The 18,900-nt window shown below is 38.0% G+C and overlaps 1 protein-coding gene across 1 annotated transcript; it reads left to right on the top strand.

Moving 5' to 3' along the window:
• The first annotated feature begins 2,021 nt into the window (after nt 1-2,021).
• LOC135045363 (olfactory receptor 11A1-like) lies at nt 2,022-2,948 on the top strand. The gene has a single exon (XM_063955287.1). The coding sequence runs from the start codon at nt 2,022-2,024 to the stop codon at nt 2,946-2,948; it is 927 nt and encodes a 308-aa protein (XP_063811357.1).
• The last annotated feature ends 15,952 nt before the right edge of the window (nt 2,949-18,900 follow it).

Below are 18,900 nucleotides of genomic sequence, written 5' to 3' on the forward strand. Positions count from 1 at the left end.
ATTCTTTTTTTTTGCCTCAAAATTCTACACAAAACACCCCATAATAACAGCATGAAAAAAAATTTTGAAATTTTTTGCAAATGTATTTAAAATAAAAAAATAAAAATTCACATGTACATAAGTATTCACAGCCTTTGCTCAATACTTTTTTTGATGCACCTTTGGCAGCAGTTACAGCCTGAAGTCTTTTTGAATATGATGCCACAAGCTTGGCACACCTATCTTTGGGCAGTTTTGCCCTTTCCTATTTGCAGCACTTCTCAAGCTCCATCGGGTTGGTTGGGAATCGTCGGTGCACAGCCATTTTCAGATCCCTCCAGAGATGTTCAATCAGATTCAAGTCTGGGCACTGGCTGGGCCACTCAAGAACATTGACAGAGTTGTCCTGAAGCCACTCATTTGATATCTTGGCTGTGTGATTAGGGTCATTGTCCTGCTGACAAATGAATCATCGCCCCAGTCTTAGGTCAAGAGCACTCTGGAGCAGGTTTTCATCCAGGATGTCTCTGTACATTGCTGCATTTATCTTCCCTTCTATCCTGACTAGTTTCCCAGTTCCTTCCACTGAAAAACTTCCCCAGAGCATGATGCTGCCACCACCATGCTTCACTGTAGGGATGGTATTGGGCTGGTGATGAGCGGTGCCACGTTTCCTCCAAACATGACGCCAGGCTTTCACGCTAAATATTTCAATCTTTGTCTCATCAGACCAGATAATTGTGTTTCTCATGGTCTGAGAGTCCTTCAGGTGTGTTTTGGCAAACTCCAGGTGGGCTGCCATGTGCTTTTTTCTAAGGAGTTGCTTCAGTCTGGCCACTCTACCATACAGAACCTGATTGGTGGATTGCTGAGATGGTTGTCCTTCAGGAAGATTCTCCTCTCTCCACAGAGGAATGCTGTATCTCTGACAGAGTAATCATCGGAATCTTGGTCACCTCCCTGACTAGGGTCCTTCTCCCCTAATTGCTCAGTTTAGATAGCCGGCCAGCTCTAGGAAGAGTTCTGCTGTTTCAGAACTTCTTCCATTTACTGATAATGGAGGCCACTGTGCTCATTGGGACCTTCAAAGCAGCAGATATATTTCTGTACCCTTTCCCAGATTTGTGCCTCGAGACAATCCTGTCTCGGAGGTCTACAGACAATTCCTTTGACTTGGTTTGTGCTCATACATGCACTGTCAAGTGTGGGACCTTATATAGACAGGTGTGTGCCTTTCCAAATCATGTCCAATCAACTGAATTTTAAAACAGGTGGACTCCAATTAAGCTGTAGGGACATCTCAAGGATGATCAGTGGAAACAGGATGCACCTGAGCTCAATTTTTAGCTTCATGGCAGAAGCAGTGAATACTTATGTACATATCATTTCTTAGTTTTTATTTTTAATAAATTTGCAAAAATCTCAAAAAAATTTTTTTTTAATGCTTTCATTATGGGGTGTTGTGTGGAGAATTTGGAGGGTAAAAAAATAATTTATTCCAGCTGTAACATATCAAAATGTGAAAAAAGTGAAGTGCTGTGAATACTTTCCAGATACACTGTATGAGGCTAGGCAAAATTGGTGTCATCTGGAGTTGGGATAGTTCATGTTGTTTATTATTATTATTATTATTAATAATAACAATAATAATACAATGTAATATATAAATGTAATATATGAAAATATGTATTATTGGCCTTTAAATCACTCCTTTTCCAGAGATCATAGAGTAAGTGTAATTCTATGTGGTGTTTGAAAGTTCTCCTCATGTTTGCTTGCGTTTCCTCCTAGTGCTGTCTTCTTTTCACAGCCCCAAAACATTTGCATGGTGTGTAGTTGTGTGGTATTTGTCCTCTGACAAAATTGACCTAAAGAATGGGTTCATTATCAAAATATTTGTTGTAATATTATGGTGGAGACATAATCCTTGATATATGATCATAGTTTACTGACCGGTTGCTAGTTAATAAATCAGTTTAATCAAGTTAATGTTCTTGCAGGATACAAGTTGTGCTCAGTGACATCTTCTCTACCCACTCAAAATGTGTGAGGACAACCAGACTGCAGTCACAGTGTTTATACTTCTTGGATTTAAAGGTCTATATTCATACAAGATTCTATTTTTCATCCTGTTCCTCTTCTCCTATATTGTGGTGCTCAATGGGAACCTGATCATCGTTGTTTTGGTGTCGATTAGTGAACGCCTCAAAATTCCAATGTTCATCTTCCTTACACAACTAGCAGTCGCTGATATCTTAATAACCACAACCGTTATACCAATGATGTTGGATATCATATTAAGCGATACAAAAGAAGTGTCTGTCACCGGTTGCCTCATGCAGATTTACTTTTTTGATATTTTTGAATTAGTGCAGTGTATTGTTATTGCTATAATGTCTTATGATAGATATTTGGCCATTTGCAATCCGATGCGTTACAATTCCATAATGTCACCCGATGTTTGCAGAAAAATTATTGCTGCTTCTTGGTTATTGGTGTTTATTGCATCGGGTGAATTAATTTTGGTTTTGCAATTACAATTCTGTGGTCTAAAGTACATTGACCATTTCTTCTGTGATTCTGACCCAATTTTAGAAATATCCACATCAGACAATTCATTGTTGTTACTGGTTGATTTTTTCTTCTCTGTTGTTTTTATCTTTATTCCTTTTTCAGTAATTATCGTAACCTATATGATCATTTTCTACGCCATACTAAAGATTTCTCTCAACAGTGGAAGGAAAAAAGCCTTCTCCACATGCAGCTCCCACCTAGCTACTGTATGCATATATTATGGAACCCTAATGATTGTTTACATGGGGTCATCAGAAGACAGCTCACATATCAAAAAAAAGTTCTATTCTATATTATATGTAGTGGTGACTCCCATGATGAATCCCATTATCTACAGCCTTAGAAACCACAAGATTAGGCAGTCTCTGCAAAAAGTTTTAAATATTCGAACATAATTATAAAATATATATAAAAACAATAGAGAAATATGCTCTGCGCTCCAAATTTATTAGTAGTTGATTGAATGATAAATTGATTAATTAATTAAGTGCAGTCTAGCAGGGTGAATAATTGACTCAATGCAACTCTTTTAAATCACAAATATTTATATCAAATTGTTAAATTCAACAGATACAAAAGAATCAATTTATATATGAAACATATTAAAAAGACACATATGTCCTAGCCTTATAATGTGCACATTAAAAAGTAATAATGTGTCTAACCTAAAACTGTGCTGATTATGACAGCAAACTGTAAAACTCACTGTTGATTTAAACAGGGAAAAGCTCTTTATATAATAACAACTACTAAAAACACTGGCGTCCCAGTGTAGTTTTAGATGATATAAATCCGCAATAGGTTAAAGTTACTTGAGGCATACACGCCGTAATAGTTACCACCGTGCTGGTTCCTGAATGATGCTGCAGGGTCCTGTGTGAAATTACATGGGGTAAAACAAGGTGCTGCAATTGGTGCCTCTGGTAATCAATGTAAAAGCTGACCCGCTGGTATTATATAATAGCTGAATTCAGAGCCGTCAGTCCTCGACGGAATGCAGCTGACTCCGGAAACCTCACGGCGGACGACGTCACCCGTTTGACAGATAATCTCGATGAATAGCTGTATGGCTACAGTTAGCCGGCACTGTCTCGACCTCACTGCGGGGGTCCGTGGATGTCCGTCTCGCGGGTCTGTTTCTCCAAGAGCAGCTACGGCGTGTGGTTAGGATGGACTTGCCACACTTGCACCAAGTTTGAATGGCTGTACTGTGAATAACCAGCGGAGTGCGGGAGTTTCAAAAATAAAGAGCTGATCCGTGCTGTGATGTTGTTCATTCAATAATGCACAAATGTGAGAAAGGGGCGTCAGCGCGTTTCGTCTCCTAGCAACCGGAGACTTCCTCAAGACGAATGCCTTCCTGTTGAGAGCTGGGTCATTTATACCCAACTAATTGCTTTAATGAAATCCGGTGTATTAATTGGAAATTAGAATTTTGTTTAAGTACATAATATTCAGAAACTTTAGAGTGGGTGTATTTAAAATATCTAACATTTAACTGTAGTATATACATGATTCGAGGAACATTGAGTCAGTAATTTTCTATTTTCTAATCACAGAATTAAACATCTAGTAAGTTTTTTAGATTAATTAGCCAGTAATTAAAGCTTTGAAGAGTGAGCAGAGAGAAGAGGGTGGTGGGAACTTAACCCTCTATAATCCGTAAAACAAAGGATATAAAATTCATAATTATAACCAGTACTATTTAATATAAAAACAATAGCATAATGCCAATAGTTATTAAATATTCTACAGGTACTGGACTTCGGGTTCCGGTACCCATGGAGTGAGCCGCATGCTAAAGGAGCTCCGTCCCGCCGCCCGCCACAATAAACCTTTTAAAGGCTGTTACAGCCTCCACATCCCCCAGCACACCCTCGGCAGGACCCGCGGTCAGCATGGACCGCTATGTGACGCCCATAGCCGTGGTTCCCCAGGCTCCCGCTGGCTCACGCCAGCGCTAACACGAGGCTGGAGAAGCACTGCACGGGTAGCAACATGGCACCTGGCGCCGGCCCTGAAGTCACCTCTCCTGCCTCCAAGAAACCGTGGCCGAGGGGACAGACATCACAGGATCACAGGTATGCCACGATCCTGAAGCCTCTGTAACGTATGGGGACGTAGTGTCAGCAATAAAAGCCACCATGGCCCCCCTGCTATCACAGGTTGTTACTGATATAACTACACAGCTTCAGTATCTACAGCAGAGTCTCTCACACTGAATCCCAGCTGCAAGCAGCTACACATGACATAGAGGGGCTGCATCACTCAGTGAAATCTCTTACTACAGAGAACTATCAAATATGTAATAAACTAGATGATATTGAAAATCGCTCAAGAAGAAATAATATCAGATTGGTGGGTTTGCCGGAATCAATTAAAGGCACAGCGCTTGCTCATTTTGTACGTGTCACCCTTCCTGCAATTTTGGACATAGAACGGGACTGCAGCGATCTAGTTATTGAGAGGGTTCACCGTGTGGGCCCTGTCCCCACCCCCAACAGACCGCGTCCACGTGTGACTCTGTTTCGCTGTCTGAACTACCTTCATAAACTGGCATTCTGGTCCGCATCCCGCAAAATGAAAGATATCCAATGGGAGGGTAATAAGCTTTTCATATTCCAGGATTATTCGGTGGAATTGACCCGGGCCCGTAAAGCATTTTCCCCCATTTGCACTCAACTTGTATCAGAGGGTCGCAAGTTTGGCTTACTCTACCCCGCACGCTTGCGCATTTATGAGGGTACCTCCCACAAAGACTTTCTGTCGCCTGCTGACGCTGTGGCCTACCTCCGTAATATCTCTAGAGAAAACGACACGGATATTACAGACCTCCCTTCAGCGGCAACTGGATCATAATTCACAGGTTTTCCCCCTGCGGTCTCATCATTTCTTCTACGTGAACTGCCTTGGTTCTCTTTGCGACTGCTGCTGCTCTATGTATGATTCTGCTTCATTATACCTTTGATATGTTTTCATATATAAATATATTCTACAATTGCTTACCATTTTATCCAAAATTGCTGGGGGCTGCCCCACTATCATGGACTTCCGTGGTTATTTTTGCTTATTTGTAATCTTTTACATAGGTTTTCTACAATACTCTGCTCACTACATTCCGCCCATGAGATGTTGTTCTTCAGAGTATACTGTTATCCTGTTTATTTTTGTGGGATTCTGGGTGGGTATAGTTAATTGCATTGTGGCGGTGGGGAGGGGCTCCTCCTTTCCTGTTGGTGTCCACCACTGAACAATTGTGTGCAGGTCCACCATCACTGGTACTCACCCATGCTCGTTGACCGGAAGTCGCTGGCCATTGGTGTATTGGTTATTTTCTAAAGTAATACTTCTCCGATTGTACGGCCTGTTATTCACGATTGCCTCCTCTTTCTCTTTTTCTTCTCTTGTTTTGTCTCTTCCCTCCCCCCTCTCTCCCACCCCCCATCCATCAGGATGTGATTATGTTACTGTTCCTTGTGAAGGTAGTAAAGAATGCATCTGTTTTGCCTTTTACTCTGACATATGCCTGGTCTGACGGTGGGATCCTGGAACTGTCCTCATCCTTTGAGATTCAGCGCGGTACTAGACAGGGCTGCCCCTTATCACCCCTACTATTTGCAATAGCACTGGAGACCGTATCGATAGCCTTACGCCAATCGAGAGTTTTTACGGGAATTAAAATTGGAAACATTCACCTCCGTCTTGCTCTTTTTGCCGATGATATGCTATTATTCGTTTCTGATCCATCTACCTATATCCCGGAGATCCTTGGATTGATACAAGCATTTGGAATTAGGGTGGGATATAGGATTAATGTGGCCAAATCGTAACTTCTACCCTTGGGTCCTTCTGCTCATACCATTTCCAAACTCCTCCCATTTCTTTCTTTTAAAATTGCCCACACGAAGATTACCTATCTGGTGATTCAAATCCCAGCGAATCTCTCCAGACTGTATGAGGAAAACTACACTCCTGCCTTAGCACGTGTAACCTCATTGCTAGATAGTTGGAAACTACTACCTCTGTCTCTGTTGGGGAGGATAGCTGTTTTACAAAGCATAGTCTTTCCGAAATTATTTTATCTTATGCAGATGCTCCCGATCCGCCTTACGAATCATGACATTCAATACTTACGGAAGATTATGTCAAAATTCCTGTGGAAGGGGAAAAAAGCATTTATTGCTTTGGATAAGTTGATGGCCCCTAAATCTGCTGGTAGCTTTGGTGTTCCTGATTATATGTCCTATTCCATGGCGACTTTGTTCCGATGTGCTGCTGACTGGCTGTTTGACAGGGAACTCTTTACAGACTCTGCTCTGGATGAGGCCTTATTTATTCCCTACTCTCCAGGGGGGCATTGCTCCTGTCTAAACCCTCCCTGATCCCGACTCATATCCTTAACAACCCCCTTTTTCATGATGTTTATTACAACTGGCACTCCTTACACAAGAAATTTAAATGTAACCCTGGGGTGTCCATATGCATTCCACTATGGGGTAATCCCGCCTTTCACCCATCTCTCATTAACTCCAATTACCGGCTCTGGAAAGATAAGTGACTGTCTAACTCTTCCAAAGTGTTTGACCCGGGAGGTTCTATATATCCATTCTCATCACTCCTAGAGAAATTTGACCTGCCTCACTCTCATTTTTTCATGTATCTCCAGCAATGCGCATCATACCACATGACACACCCCCTTCCTCTCACCCATTGTTAGTCTCGTTTATAATTCATAAGGCTGGCCCAACACGTGTTAGACAGATTTATACCATCCTGACATCTAGTGCAACAGAGTGTAGATGGAATAAACTACTTATCCAATGGCGTAAAGATATACCTAGCCTGACCAGTCACCATCAACTTAGTGATCATTACGTTTCTACCCTGAAAGCCCTGGCTTCAACTTACTTATAGGAGGTCCACCTCCGAACTTTGCAGAGAGCCTATATCTCCCCAAATCAACATGCTCGGTTTAACCCCACGGTAATGGGGGAATGCCCCAAATGTCATATTTGTACAGCTTCCTTCTACCATATGTTTTGGGAGTGTGGTCTGATCCGAAGTTTCTGGCACAAATTACTGGCCTACATTAATCAACTGTTGCATATACGTGTATCAGCAACGCCCCTTTCTTGTTTATGTGCAAGCTTTTCTGAATGGAATTTAGGGCCTGGGAAACAGCGAATTATACCGTATCTCACTATTTTAGTAACTGTCTCAAAGAAAATAATTCTATCCCACTGGTTATCGTCCTCTTCTCCAACATTGGTAGAAGTTCATAGTAAGTTATTGCAGATATTATATTATGACAGGAAATCGTCTCTCAAGTCAATATAGAGTTGGGTGTCAAATCTTTTTACAAAAAGTGGGGCCTTTACATTGATTCGCGGGATCGGACCACACAGGCCCAAATATTTAAGGTGTTTGAGCACACTGAATGGTTCCTCCACAGGAAGATACTGGAAGAGTCCATGTTATGAAACCATTATCCCTACCTTATGATAAGCCCTAGGGTTGAAATCTCGTGCTCTCCGTCCTGATATTGATGTATCAATTGCTACCATTCATCGTTTTTATGGATAAGAACGTCCTGACCCTCCTTCCCTATTTACCCTTATGTGTATCCCTACCCCGCCTCTTTCTTTCTACAACTCTGCTTTCTCCTCTTTTCTTATTGATATGTGTTTTATATAATGTTCCTAATGTTATACTTCAGGGAATGACTTCCTGAGGGTTGATTCTTGGAGTACTAGATATACCAAATTTTTCATATCATTGACAATTATATGACTCCAGTGCATAGTGTTCTTACTGGTGAATCACATCTGCTCCACTACTCCGAAGATATCGTAGATTTACTTCCTGATATTGATTGATGTACACACCTACGTTGTTTTTCTGCTTTATTCATCAAATACTTGCTATTTGTTTCTGTTTTACATTGTATTCCATGAAAATCATAATAAACAGATTTAAAAAAATATATATATATTACAAGTACTAATGTTTGAAAGCTTTTTTAAAGGCAGTTGTAATCATAAAAACGTATGACACAGTTGTATTATAAGTAAGACATTGCATGGAATGTGATTTATTTATTTGGACCTATTAAGGTTTCGAAAAACCTGTATTTGTAATGTCTTATATCATCGATAAAGTTATAGAAAGAAAAGAAGACTCTTTTTTGGGGGCACTCTTACTAATAGTACACCTGTACATGAAGAGTACTGATATTATTAAAATGTAACTTTTATTAAATATGTCTAAATATCAGAGATTGTATATACAAAAAAGTTTTTGCAGCAAAAAGTCATACCCTGCTATTCAATTTATTATAAAATTATTCCTAAAGTGGGTATTTTATGAGTTATGAAAGGTCACAGTTGATGACCACAATCCTATCCTCGTTAAAACCTGTATTGGTATCGAGGTGAATTGTCCCTGAAAAACGGCACTCTTGTTATAAAACAAAAATTATCATAAAGGCAGGAAATAATGGTAGCAGAATGTGTATAGCACTGCTATAGAATTCCTATAGCTATAGCTCTATCCGGCTATAATTATATTTGGTATAGACAACGGATAATATTCTCAATCTCATTAAGTGATCAATGTATGTTGGTATAGCATGAACATAATATATTAGAATACCATGTTAGTCAATAGGTTTTTGTCTGAGAATACTGTAAAAGGTAAATTATCCCAAATTTCCACAAAATGCAAGCTCATACAAGTATCACACACATGCTGCAAAAAATGATTTATCACAGAGCTTGTGGTAAAAAGGCCAGTATGTAAGTTAATTTACGTTTGTAGAGTGCAATAAATGGATATAGCTTACAACAGATATGTCCACAGTTCAGCTGTAATGGTTATTTAGGCCGTAATCAGTATATTCTTTCTAATTGAGAAGATACAATGTGCCTTTTTAATTGTGACCGCTAATACCATTGTTCAGTCATATCTATAGGATACAAGTTTCTCAATACGAAGCGTCATAATGTGACGTTTTTAACACCCTATCAAAAACATAAATCTACAACATACATAGTCACAATTAGCTTAAATGATAAGGTGATTAAACTAATCTATGTTCAATTATGATGAAATATGAGAGCCTGTATGAATCAAAGTTAACATTTAAACAAGATAGGCTTCCAAAAATCAAATAGACACAGTGTATTAGCTACGTTGTTTTCACATATTAACCAAAAAAAACACCTAAAAATGGGTATAAATACCAATTAAAGGTGATTAAGGCACATCATAGTGACAAAAACTATTCGATCATGATACCATGTGTCAGATAATGAAAACTTAACCATGCTCTAGAGATCATCTAGCGTCCAAAGATCAAATAGACACAGCGTTATTTCAAATGTACATATCCACCAAAAGCCACATATGAAATGGGTATAACAATTAAAGGTGATTAGGGCACATCATAGTAATAAAATTATACGATCATAACATGTGTCAATCAGTGGAAAATTAACATTGAGATCATCTACCATGAGAGAGAGAAAAAAGAAATCAGGGAGTTTATCCTGCAACTTCTGCTGTCATTCCATCATGATTTTACCTGCGCCTATGGTAATCAGCGGATGGAAGATGAGAGAGTAGCCGGGTGTTCCACTGATGAAGGAAGAAAGAAGCCGTTCTGCTGTTCCTGGTAGAGCGCATACGGATACCTGATATCCAAGGACATTGCAGGGAGCCGCAGCGCAATGCGGGAATGAGAGTTAGCTGAGTAGGGGTGCCTAATTAGGGAAAAAAAAATGTTGTTGTTTGAAAAAAGTGAAGCCCGATTCACCGGCGTGTGGGCTCACAAATCTCCCACTAGCAGCGGCATCAGCTCCGGTTCAGCTGTGGACTGGATAACGCGTTTCACTCATTAAGCTTGTTCACATCCCGTCACATGCAGCGTCTACAGCACACCTCATTCACCGGCTATATATGGCAGAACCTTAATGATCATCAATCACTAAAAATTTAGATTGACGGGTACGTGGACCACTAGGAAAAAAACAATTATATGAGGACCTCTTTCAGAACGGAAGGTCACACCTAATTGATTACTGCAAAGCTGATTCATCAAAAAGATTTTTTAACCATAAAGTAACTATATGTTTGCATCTATTTTCAGGTCGTCCCCGTGTACATCATTTTCCAAAAGACATATCCATTTAAATATCAAAATATTCAAAAATCGAAATCAATATTGATACACTCAATGGATATTTCGTTGATATGTAGTTATTTTGCCTTATGTAATCCATTGTGTATTGTTAATTACGACTATGAATAAGCCACCATTGGGGGATAAATAAATGCAACATAGGATGATAGATCCATGCCTAAAAAAACGGGTCTGTATTTAGGCAGCCGTGCATGCATGTACACATGCACCTATATAATTACATGTAAATATACAACAGTAAACAAATAAATAAATACACACCTATTAGTAGAAAAAAACACACTATAGTGCGAAAGATTATTGGTATTGTACATGTGTTTTCAAGGAAAAAATTTATCAAAAAAAAAAAGGGGATTAGTTAAAAAGATGGATATAATGGTTTAATATATTTATATATTTAACTAATTTTTATAATGTTTTAATTTTTAAAATTTTATATTTTTTATATGTAATTTATTATTTATGATTTTTAATTATTTATATTTTATTTTGTTATTTTTATATATTGATTTTTATTGTTATTTTTTGACACACCCATGTATAAGTGTACATAAGAAATCATGCATTGCTCCTTATATGTGTACGTATATATGTACATACTTGAAAAAAACTCCTACAAATATGCCTATAGGTAGGGAAAAAGACTGAGTCTATTTGGGGACAAGAATTCAAAAATATTTAATTATACATAAGAAGGAGAAGGCGGAGAAGAGGAAAAGCAGAAATACAAATAAAATAATGATAATAATAATAATAAAGATAAAGATAAGGATAGAGGCAAAAGAGGGAAAAAGATATCTTCTATCAGTTACTTCTGTCCTTAGACCTGCTGGAGATATGTGAGAGGAATGATTGGAAATGACAGATAAATGTGGGTATTGTCGCAGGAAAGGGCTATAGTTGATATGTTCGTTAAGTCCTCCCGGGGTTAAGGCATCTAGTTCAAATGTCCAGCGACTCTCACGTTTGAGTAGTTCTCGGGTGAGATCTCCTCCCCTGATGCCAAGATGTACTGTCTCTAGGCCAAATGCTTTGAAAGTCCTCAAATCACCCTTATGTTTGTAATGAAAATGTCTGGCCACAGTAGTCAGTTGTCTTCCCCTGCTCATATCCAAAGCAGCATTCCTCACTGTTCAAATGTGTTCAAGGATGCGCTGTTTTAGCATTCTCGTGGTCATACCAATATATTTGGCACCACAATCACATTGGATACAGTAAACCACCCCAGAGATTCGACAATTGATATAATCCTTGATCTTTATGTTTTTACCATATCTATCCATGATTACCTTTTTCCTAACCATAAATTGGCAGGCCTTGCAAGATCTACACGCAAAGGAACCTACCAGTATAGGATTTTTGGGTTGGGTTTGAGTAAAATGGCCCCTAACAAGATGATCACGTAGGTTTGGAGCTCTACGCCAACTCATGGATACAGTTGTTCCAAGTTGTCCTGAGAGATCCGTGTCGGCCAAGAGAACATGCCAATGTTTTTGAAGACTATTCTTGATTAGTCTCCATTCACTACTAAAATTACTAATGAATCTTACTTCCTCCTTATGTTTAGTTGTAGTATCATTACCCCCAAAAATTAATGATTCCCTATTAACATTTCTTAGGGAATGTTTGGCTCTCTTGATAGAATTATGGCTGTATCCCCTCTCTCTGAGCCGCCGTGTGAGTTCATCACTCTGTTGTTGGAATATACTAGCTTCAGAGCAATTTCTGCGCAGCCGCAGAAATTCGCCTTTTGGTATATTCTCCACAGTCGGTGGAAAGTGATGGCTCGTCTGGTGGAGTAGCGTATTAGTGGCTGTGATTTTACGAAAAAGTTTAGTTTCTATCTGACCATGATTGTTCTTGTAGATTTTTATATCCAAAAAGGAAATTTCAGTATCACTGATTTCATAAGTCAATTTTAGGTTTAGGCTATTGCAGTTGAGTTTATCAAGAAACTGAAGCAAAAGTTCTTGTCCTGCATCCCAAATTACAAAAATATCATCGATGTAGCGATACCACATGATCACATGTCTCGTAAATTGTTCGTTTTCACCACTAAACACCATTTCTCTTTCCAACCATCCTAAGTAGAGGTTGGCATAAGTTGGCGCACATGCCGCGCCCATGGCTGTCCCTCTTACTTGCAGGAAAAATTTATCATCAAAGGTAAAAAAATTATGATTCAAAACAAAGTGTAATAATTCCAAAAGGAATTCCTGAAAATCACCAAAATCACCCATGTTGAGGAAATACTTCACTGCAGAAATTCCTGCATTGTGATCGATGCTAGTATATAAAGCCTCGACATCCAGACCCACCAGTAAGTAGCCTTCTCCTAGATTGATATCATGTATCTTTTTAAGGATATCTCTCGTATACTGTATATAGGAAGGAAGACCCATTACCAGGTCTCTTAGATGTAGATCCAGAAATCGACTTGCTTTTTCAGATATGCTGTTTATTCCAGATACTATTGGTCTCCCAGGTGGCATTCTAGAATCCTTGTGTACCTTCGGCAGAAGGTATAAGGTAGGAGTTATAGGGTTTTCAGTCCAAAGATACTCATATTCATGTTTGGATATAGTCCCATTTGCATGATATTCTTCCAGGATCCTTTTATATTTGCTTTTAATGTAGTCCATGGGATTGAGTAATAGATGTTTATAGCAGTTGTTGTCATGGAGTTGTCTATAGGCCTCTTTCATATATTGTTATTTGGGCCAAATCACCACATTACCACCCTTGTCTGATGGCTTGATGGTTACATCATTCCAGCTCTTGATGTTTTTCAGACAATCCCACTCCTCTTTACTTAGATTCTTATCTACCTTATGTAGATTTCGATTTGCTTATAGAGTGTCAAATTCCTTGGAGACTAAATTAGTGAAGACTTTAATCTCTGGACAAATAGCTTCAGATGGAAAGAACGTCAATTTCTTCTTGCAAGTAGGTCTGCTTTTGCATGAATGTGTGGGTGTCATATCATCAGGTTCCTCATTAAATTCTTCTAGGGCAGCCAATGCTATAGATTCTTCTTCCGTAAATTATTCACCAGCTATTGTCTCAAGATCATCCTTTCTTGTTGTAAAAAACTTTTTTAGAAGGAGTTTCCGTTCAAAAAGCTTGAGATCTTTTTCTAATGAAAAACGATCAAAGTTAATAGTTGGTGAGAACATTCTCCTCCAATGTTGTCAACTCATGATCGGACAGGTTTATTATCTTCAAACTATCCATCACAGGCCCTTCCGCGCCCGAATCGGATATCTGTTGGGGGATGGGGAACCCCATCTTGCTCTTCCTCGAGGACCGCCTTGTCTTCCTCTTGTTTCCTGATGTCCACCCCTGACACCCTTTTGCTTCTCTAAAAAAAAAACTGTTTTTAGTGTTGGGGTCCTTTTGTCTATTGAAAACCTGTGTATCGTTAGTATCTTCCCCAGACGAGTCTGCCTCTGAAGATGAATATCCGTAAGTTTCCTGTGTACCCTTATTGAATTCTCTTCTTTGTGTATTTTTCCACACAAAGACTTGCCCTGTTGCAAAATCTTTTTTATCCCTAAGGAATTTACGCCCTTTACGGTCAATGATGGTTTGTTCGTATTTTTCAAGATCGATTTTGTTCTGTTCAAAAGTTTTTTGAAACTGAACATCCGTTTCCCACTGCTCCAGGGTTTTTCCCAAAGATTCAATTTCTTTTTCACATTCGTCCAATAGTAGATTATCATGTTTTAGTAAAATATTCATGAGTTCATGTGAACATTTAAGCAGGCAAGCTTCCCATTCATTCTTGAGTGTTTCAGTTGCCAAAGGAAATGCGGGAAACACTTTGGGCCTTAGACCTCTTGGATAAATCCGTTGTTTTTGGTTATTCTCAAGAGTAGTGATGTCCCAGCCAACACGTATTTGTTTTTGTAGTGTGTATTTTAATTTCCGAAAATCTTCTTCCCATTTAATATTATTGATTACTTCTTCTATTTCATTCGGGAAAATTAGGTTAATGTTTTCCTTAGTCTTACGTCTCACGACCAATTAATTTTTTAGACTAAAACTAGTCATAATGTCAAGGTGAATTAAGAGGTGTACCCGGAGCGTATAATTATAAAAAGTCTCTGTTGTATTGGTCAAGGGGTAATCTTCAGTAAACAGGTGTAAGTAAATCAAAAGAAATTTTTTATATATTAAGATAGTTATTCTACTAGAGATTAAATGTGGTCTGTGCTGGGTCTCAGAGACTAGCAATGTGCTAGTAAAAATATATCAAACGATAAAATGTGGTGAGACAAACCGCACTAGAACTCTCCCGTCTCTACAGAAGACCTCCTAAGAGAGGAGGTGTATTTCAGCAGGAGACTGGTGAAATATATATATAACCAACTACCTTATTATTTAGACTGGAAAAGAATATCTTTCCAATAAATTTCAATAGTTGGTTGTGCTCCCCAGAGTCAGAAATAGCACATTGTTATAGAAAGAAAAGAAGACTCTTTTTTGGGGGCACTCTTACTAATAGTACACCTGTACATGAAAAGTACTGATATTATTAAAATGTAACTTTTATTAAATATGTCTAAATATCAGAGATTGTATATACAAAAAAGTTTTTGCAGCAAAAAGTCATACCCTGCTATTCAATTTAATATAAAATTATTCCTAAAGTGGGTATTTTATGGGTAATGAAAGCCCACAGTTGATGACCACAATCCTATCCTCGTTAAAACCTGTATTGGTATCGAGGTGAATTGTCCCTTAAAAACGGCACTCTTGTTATAAAACTAAAATTATCATTTAGGCGGGAAATAATGGTAGCAGAATGTGTATAGCACTGCTATAGAATTCCTTCCTTCCTTATGACAGGTACCTCTATCCGGCTATAATTATATTTGGTATAGACAACGGATAATATTCTCAATCTCATTAAGTGATCAATGTATGTTGGTATAGCATGAACGTAATATATTAGAATACCATGTTAGTCAATAGGTTTTTGTCTGAGAATACTGTAAAAGGTAAATTATCCCAAATTTCCACAAAATGCAAGCTCATACAAGTATCACACACATGCTGCAAAAAATGATTTATCACAGAGCTTGTGGTAAAAAGGCCAGTATGTAAGTTAATTTACGTTTGTAGAGTGCAATACATGGATATAGCTTACAACAGATACACCCAGGTGTCCACAGTTCAGCTGTAAGGGTTATGTAGGCCGTAATCAGTATATTCTTTCTAATTGAGAAGATACAATGTGCCTTTTTAATTGTGACCGCTAATACCATTGTTCAGTCATATCTATAGGATACAAGTTTCTCAATACGAAACGTCATAATGTGACGTTTTTAACACCCTATCAAAAACTTAAATCTACAACATACATAGTCACAATTAGCTTAAATGATAAGGTGATTAAACCAATCTATGTTCAATTATGATTAAATATGAGAGCCTGTATGAATCAAAGTTAACATTTAAACAAGATAGGCTTCCAAAAATCAAATAGACACAGTGTATTAGCTACGTTGTTTTCACATATTCACCAAAAAAAACACCTAAAAATGGGTATAAATACCAATTAAAGGTGATTAAGGCACATCATAGTGACAAAAACTATTCGATCATGATACCATGTGTCAGATAATGAAAACTTAACCATGCTCTAGAGATCATCTAGCGTCCAAAGATCAAATAGACACAGCGTTATTTCAAATGTACATATCCACCAAAAGCCACATATGAAATGGGTATAACAATTAAAGGTGATTAGGGCACATCATAGTAATAAAATTATACGATCATAACATGTGTCAATCAGTGGAAAATTAACATTGAGATCATCTACCATGAGAGAGAGAAAAAAGAAATCAGGGAGTTTATTCTGCAACTTCTGCTGTCATTCCATCATGATTTTACCTGCGCCTATGGTAATCAGCGGATGGAAGATGAGAGAGTAGCCGGGTGTTCCACTGATGAAGGAAGAAAGAAGCCGTTCTGCTGTTCCTGTTAGAGCGCATACGGCTACCTGATATCCAAGGACATTGCAGGGAGCCGCAGCGCAATGCGGGAATGAGAGTTAGCTGAGTAGGGGTGCCTAATTAGGGGAAAAAAATGTTGTGGTTTGAAAAAAGTGAAGCCTGATTCACGGGCGTGTGGGCTCACAAATCTCCCACTAGCAGCGGCATCAGCTCCGGTTCAGCTGTGGATTTGATAACGCGTTTCACTCATTAAGCTTGTTCACATCCCGTCACATGCAGCGTCTACAGCACACCTCATTCACCGGCTATATATGGCAGAACCTTAATGATCAGCAATCACCAAAAATTTAGATTGACGGGTACGTGGACCACTAGGAAAAAAACAATTATATGAGGACCTCTTTCAGAACGGAAGGTCACACCTAATTGATTACTGCAAAGCTGATTCATCAAAAAGATTTTTTAACCATAAAGTAACTATATATTTGCATCTATTTTCAGGTCGTCCCCGTGTACATCATTTTCCAAAAGACATATCCATTTAAATATCAAAATATTCAAAAATCGAAATCAATATTGATACACTCAATGGATATTTCATTGATATGTAGTTATTTTGCATTATGTAATCCACTGTGTATTGTTAATTACGACTATGAATAAGCCACCATTGGGGGATAAATAAATGCAACATAGGATGATAGATCCATGCCTAAAAAAACGGGTCTGTATTTAGGCAGCCGTGCATGCATGTACACATGCACCTATATAAATACATGTAAATATACAACAGTAAACAAATAAATAAATACACACCTATTAGTAGAAAAAAACACACTATAGTGCGAAAGATTATTGGTATTGTACATGTGTTTTCCAGGACAAATTAATCAAAGAAAAAGGGGGTTAGTTAAAAAGATGGATATAGTGGTTTAATATATTTATATATTTAACTAATTTTTATAATGTTTTAATTTTTAAAATTTTATATTTTTTATACGTAATTTATTATTTATGATTTTTAATTATTTATATTTTATTTTGTTATTTTTATATATTGATTTTTATTGTTATTTTTTGACACATCCATGTATAAGTGTACATAAGAAATCATGCATTGCTCCTTATATGTGTACGTATATATGTACATACTTGAAAAAAACTCCTACAAATATGCCTATAGGCAGGGAAAAAGACTGAGTCTATTTGGGGACAAGAATTCATACATATTTAATTATGCATAAGAAGGAGAAGGCGAAGAAGAGGAAAAGCAGAAATACAAATAAAATAATGATGATAATAATAATAATAATAATAATAATAATAATAAAGATAAAGATAAGGATAGAGGCAAAAGAGGGAAAAGGATATCTTCTATCAGTTACTTCTGTCCTTAGACCTGCTGGAGATATGTGAGAGGAATGATTGGAAATGACAGATAAATGTGGGTATTGTCACAGGAAAGGGCTATAGTTGATATGTTCGTTAAGTCCTCCCGGGGTTAAGACATCTAGTTCAAATGTCCAGCGACTCTCACGTTTGAGTAGTTCTCGGGTGAGATCTCCTCCCCTGATGCCAAGATGTACTGTCTCTAGGCCAAATGCTTTGAAAGTCCTCAAATCACCCTTATGTTTGTAATGAAAATGTCTGGCCACAGTAGTCAGTTGTCTTCCCCTGCTCATATCCAAAGCAGCATTCCTCACTGTTCCAATGTGTTCGAGGATGCGCTGTTTTAGCATTCTCGTGGTCATTCCAATATATTTGGCACCACAATCACATTGGATACAGTAAACCACCCCAGAGGTTCGACAATTGATCTAATTCTTGATCTTTATGTTTTTACCATATCTATCCATGATTTCCTTTTTCCTAACTATAAATTGGCAGGCCTTGCAAGATCCACACGCAAATGAACCTACCAGTATAGGATTTTTGGGTTGGGTACGAGTAAAATGGCTCCTAACAAGATGATCACGTAGGTTTGGAGCTCTACGCCAACTCATGGACACAGTTGGTCCAAGTTGTCCTGAGAGATCCGTGTCGGCCAAGAGAACATGCAAATGTTTTTGAAGACTATTCTTGATTAGTCTCCATTCACTACTAAAATTACTAATGAATCTTACTTCCTCCTTATGTTTAGTTGTAGTATCATTACCCCCAAAAATTAATGATTCCCTATTAACA

Source organism: Pseudophryne corroboree, unplaced genomic scaffold (genome assembly GCF_028390025.1).
Source record: "Pseudophryne corroboree isolate aPseCor3 unplaced genomic scaffold, aPseCor3.hap2 scaffold_901, whole genome shotgun sequence".
Taxonomy (NCBI): domain Eukaryota; kingdom Metazoa; phylum Chordata; class Amphibia; order Anura; family Myobatrachidae; genus Pseudophryne; species Pseudophryne corroboree.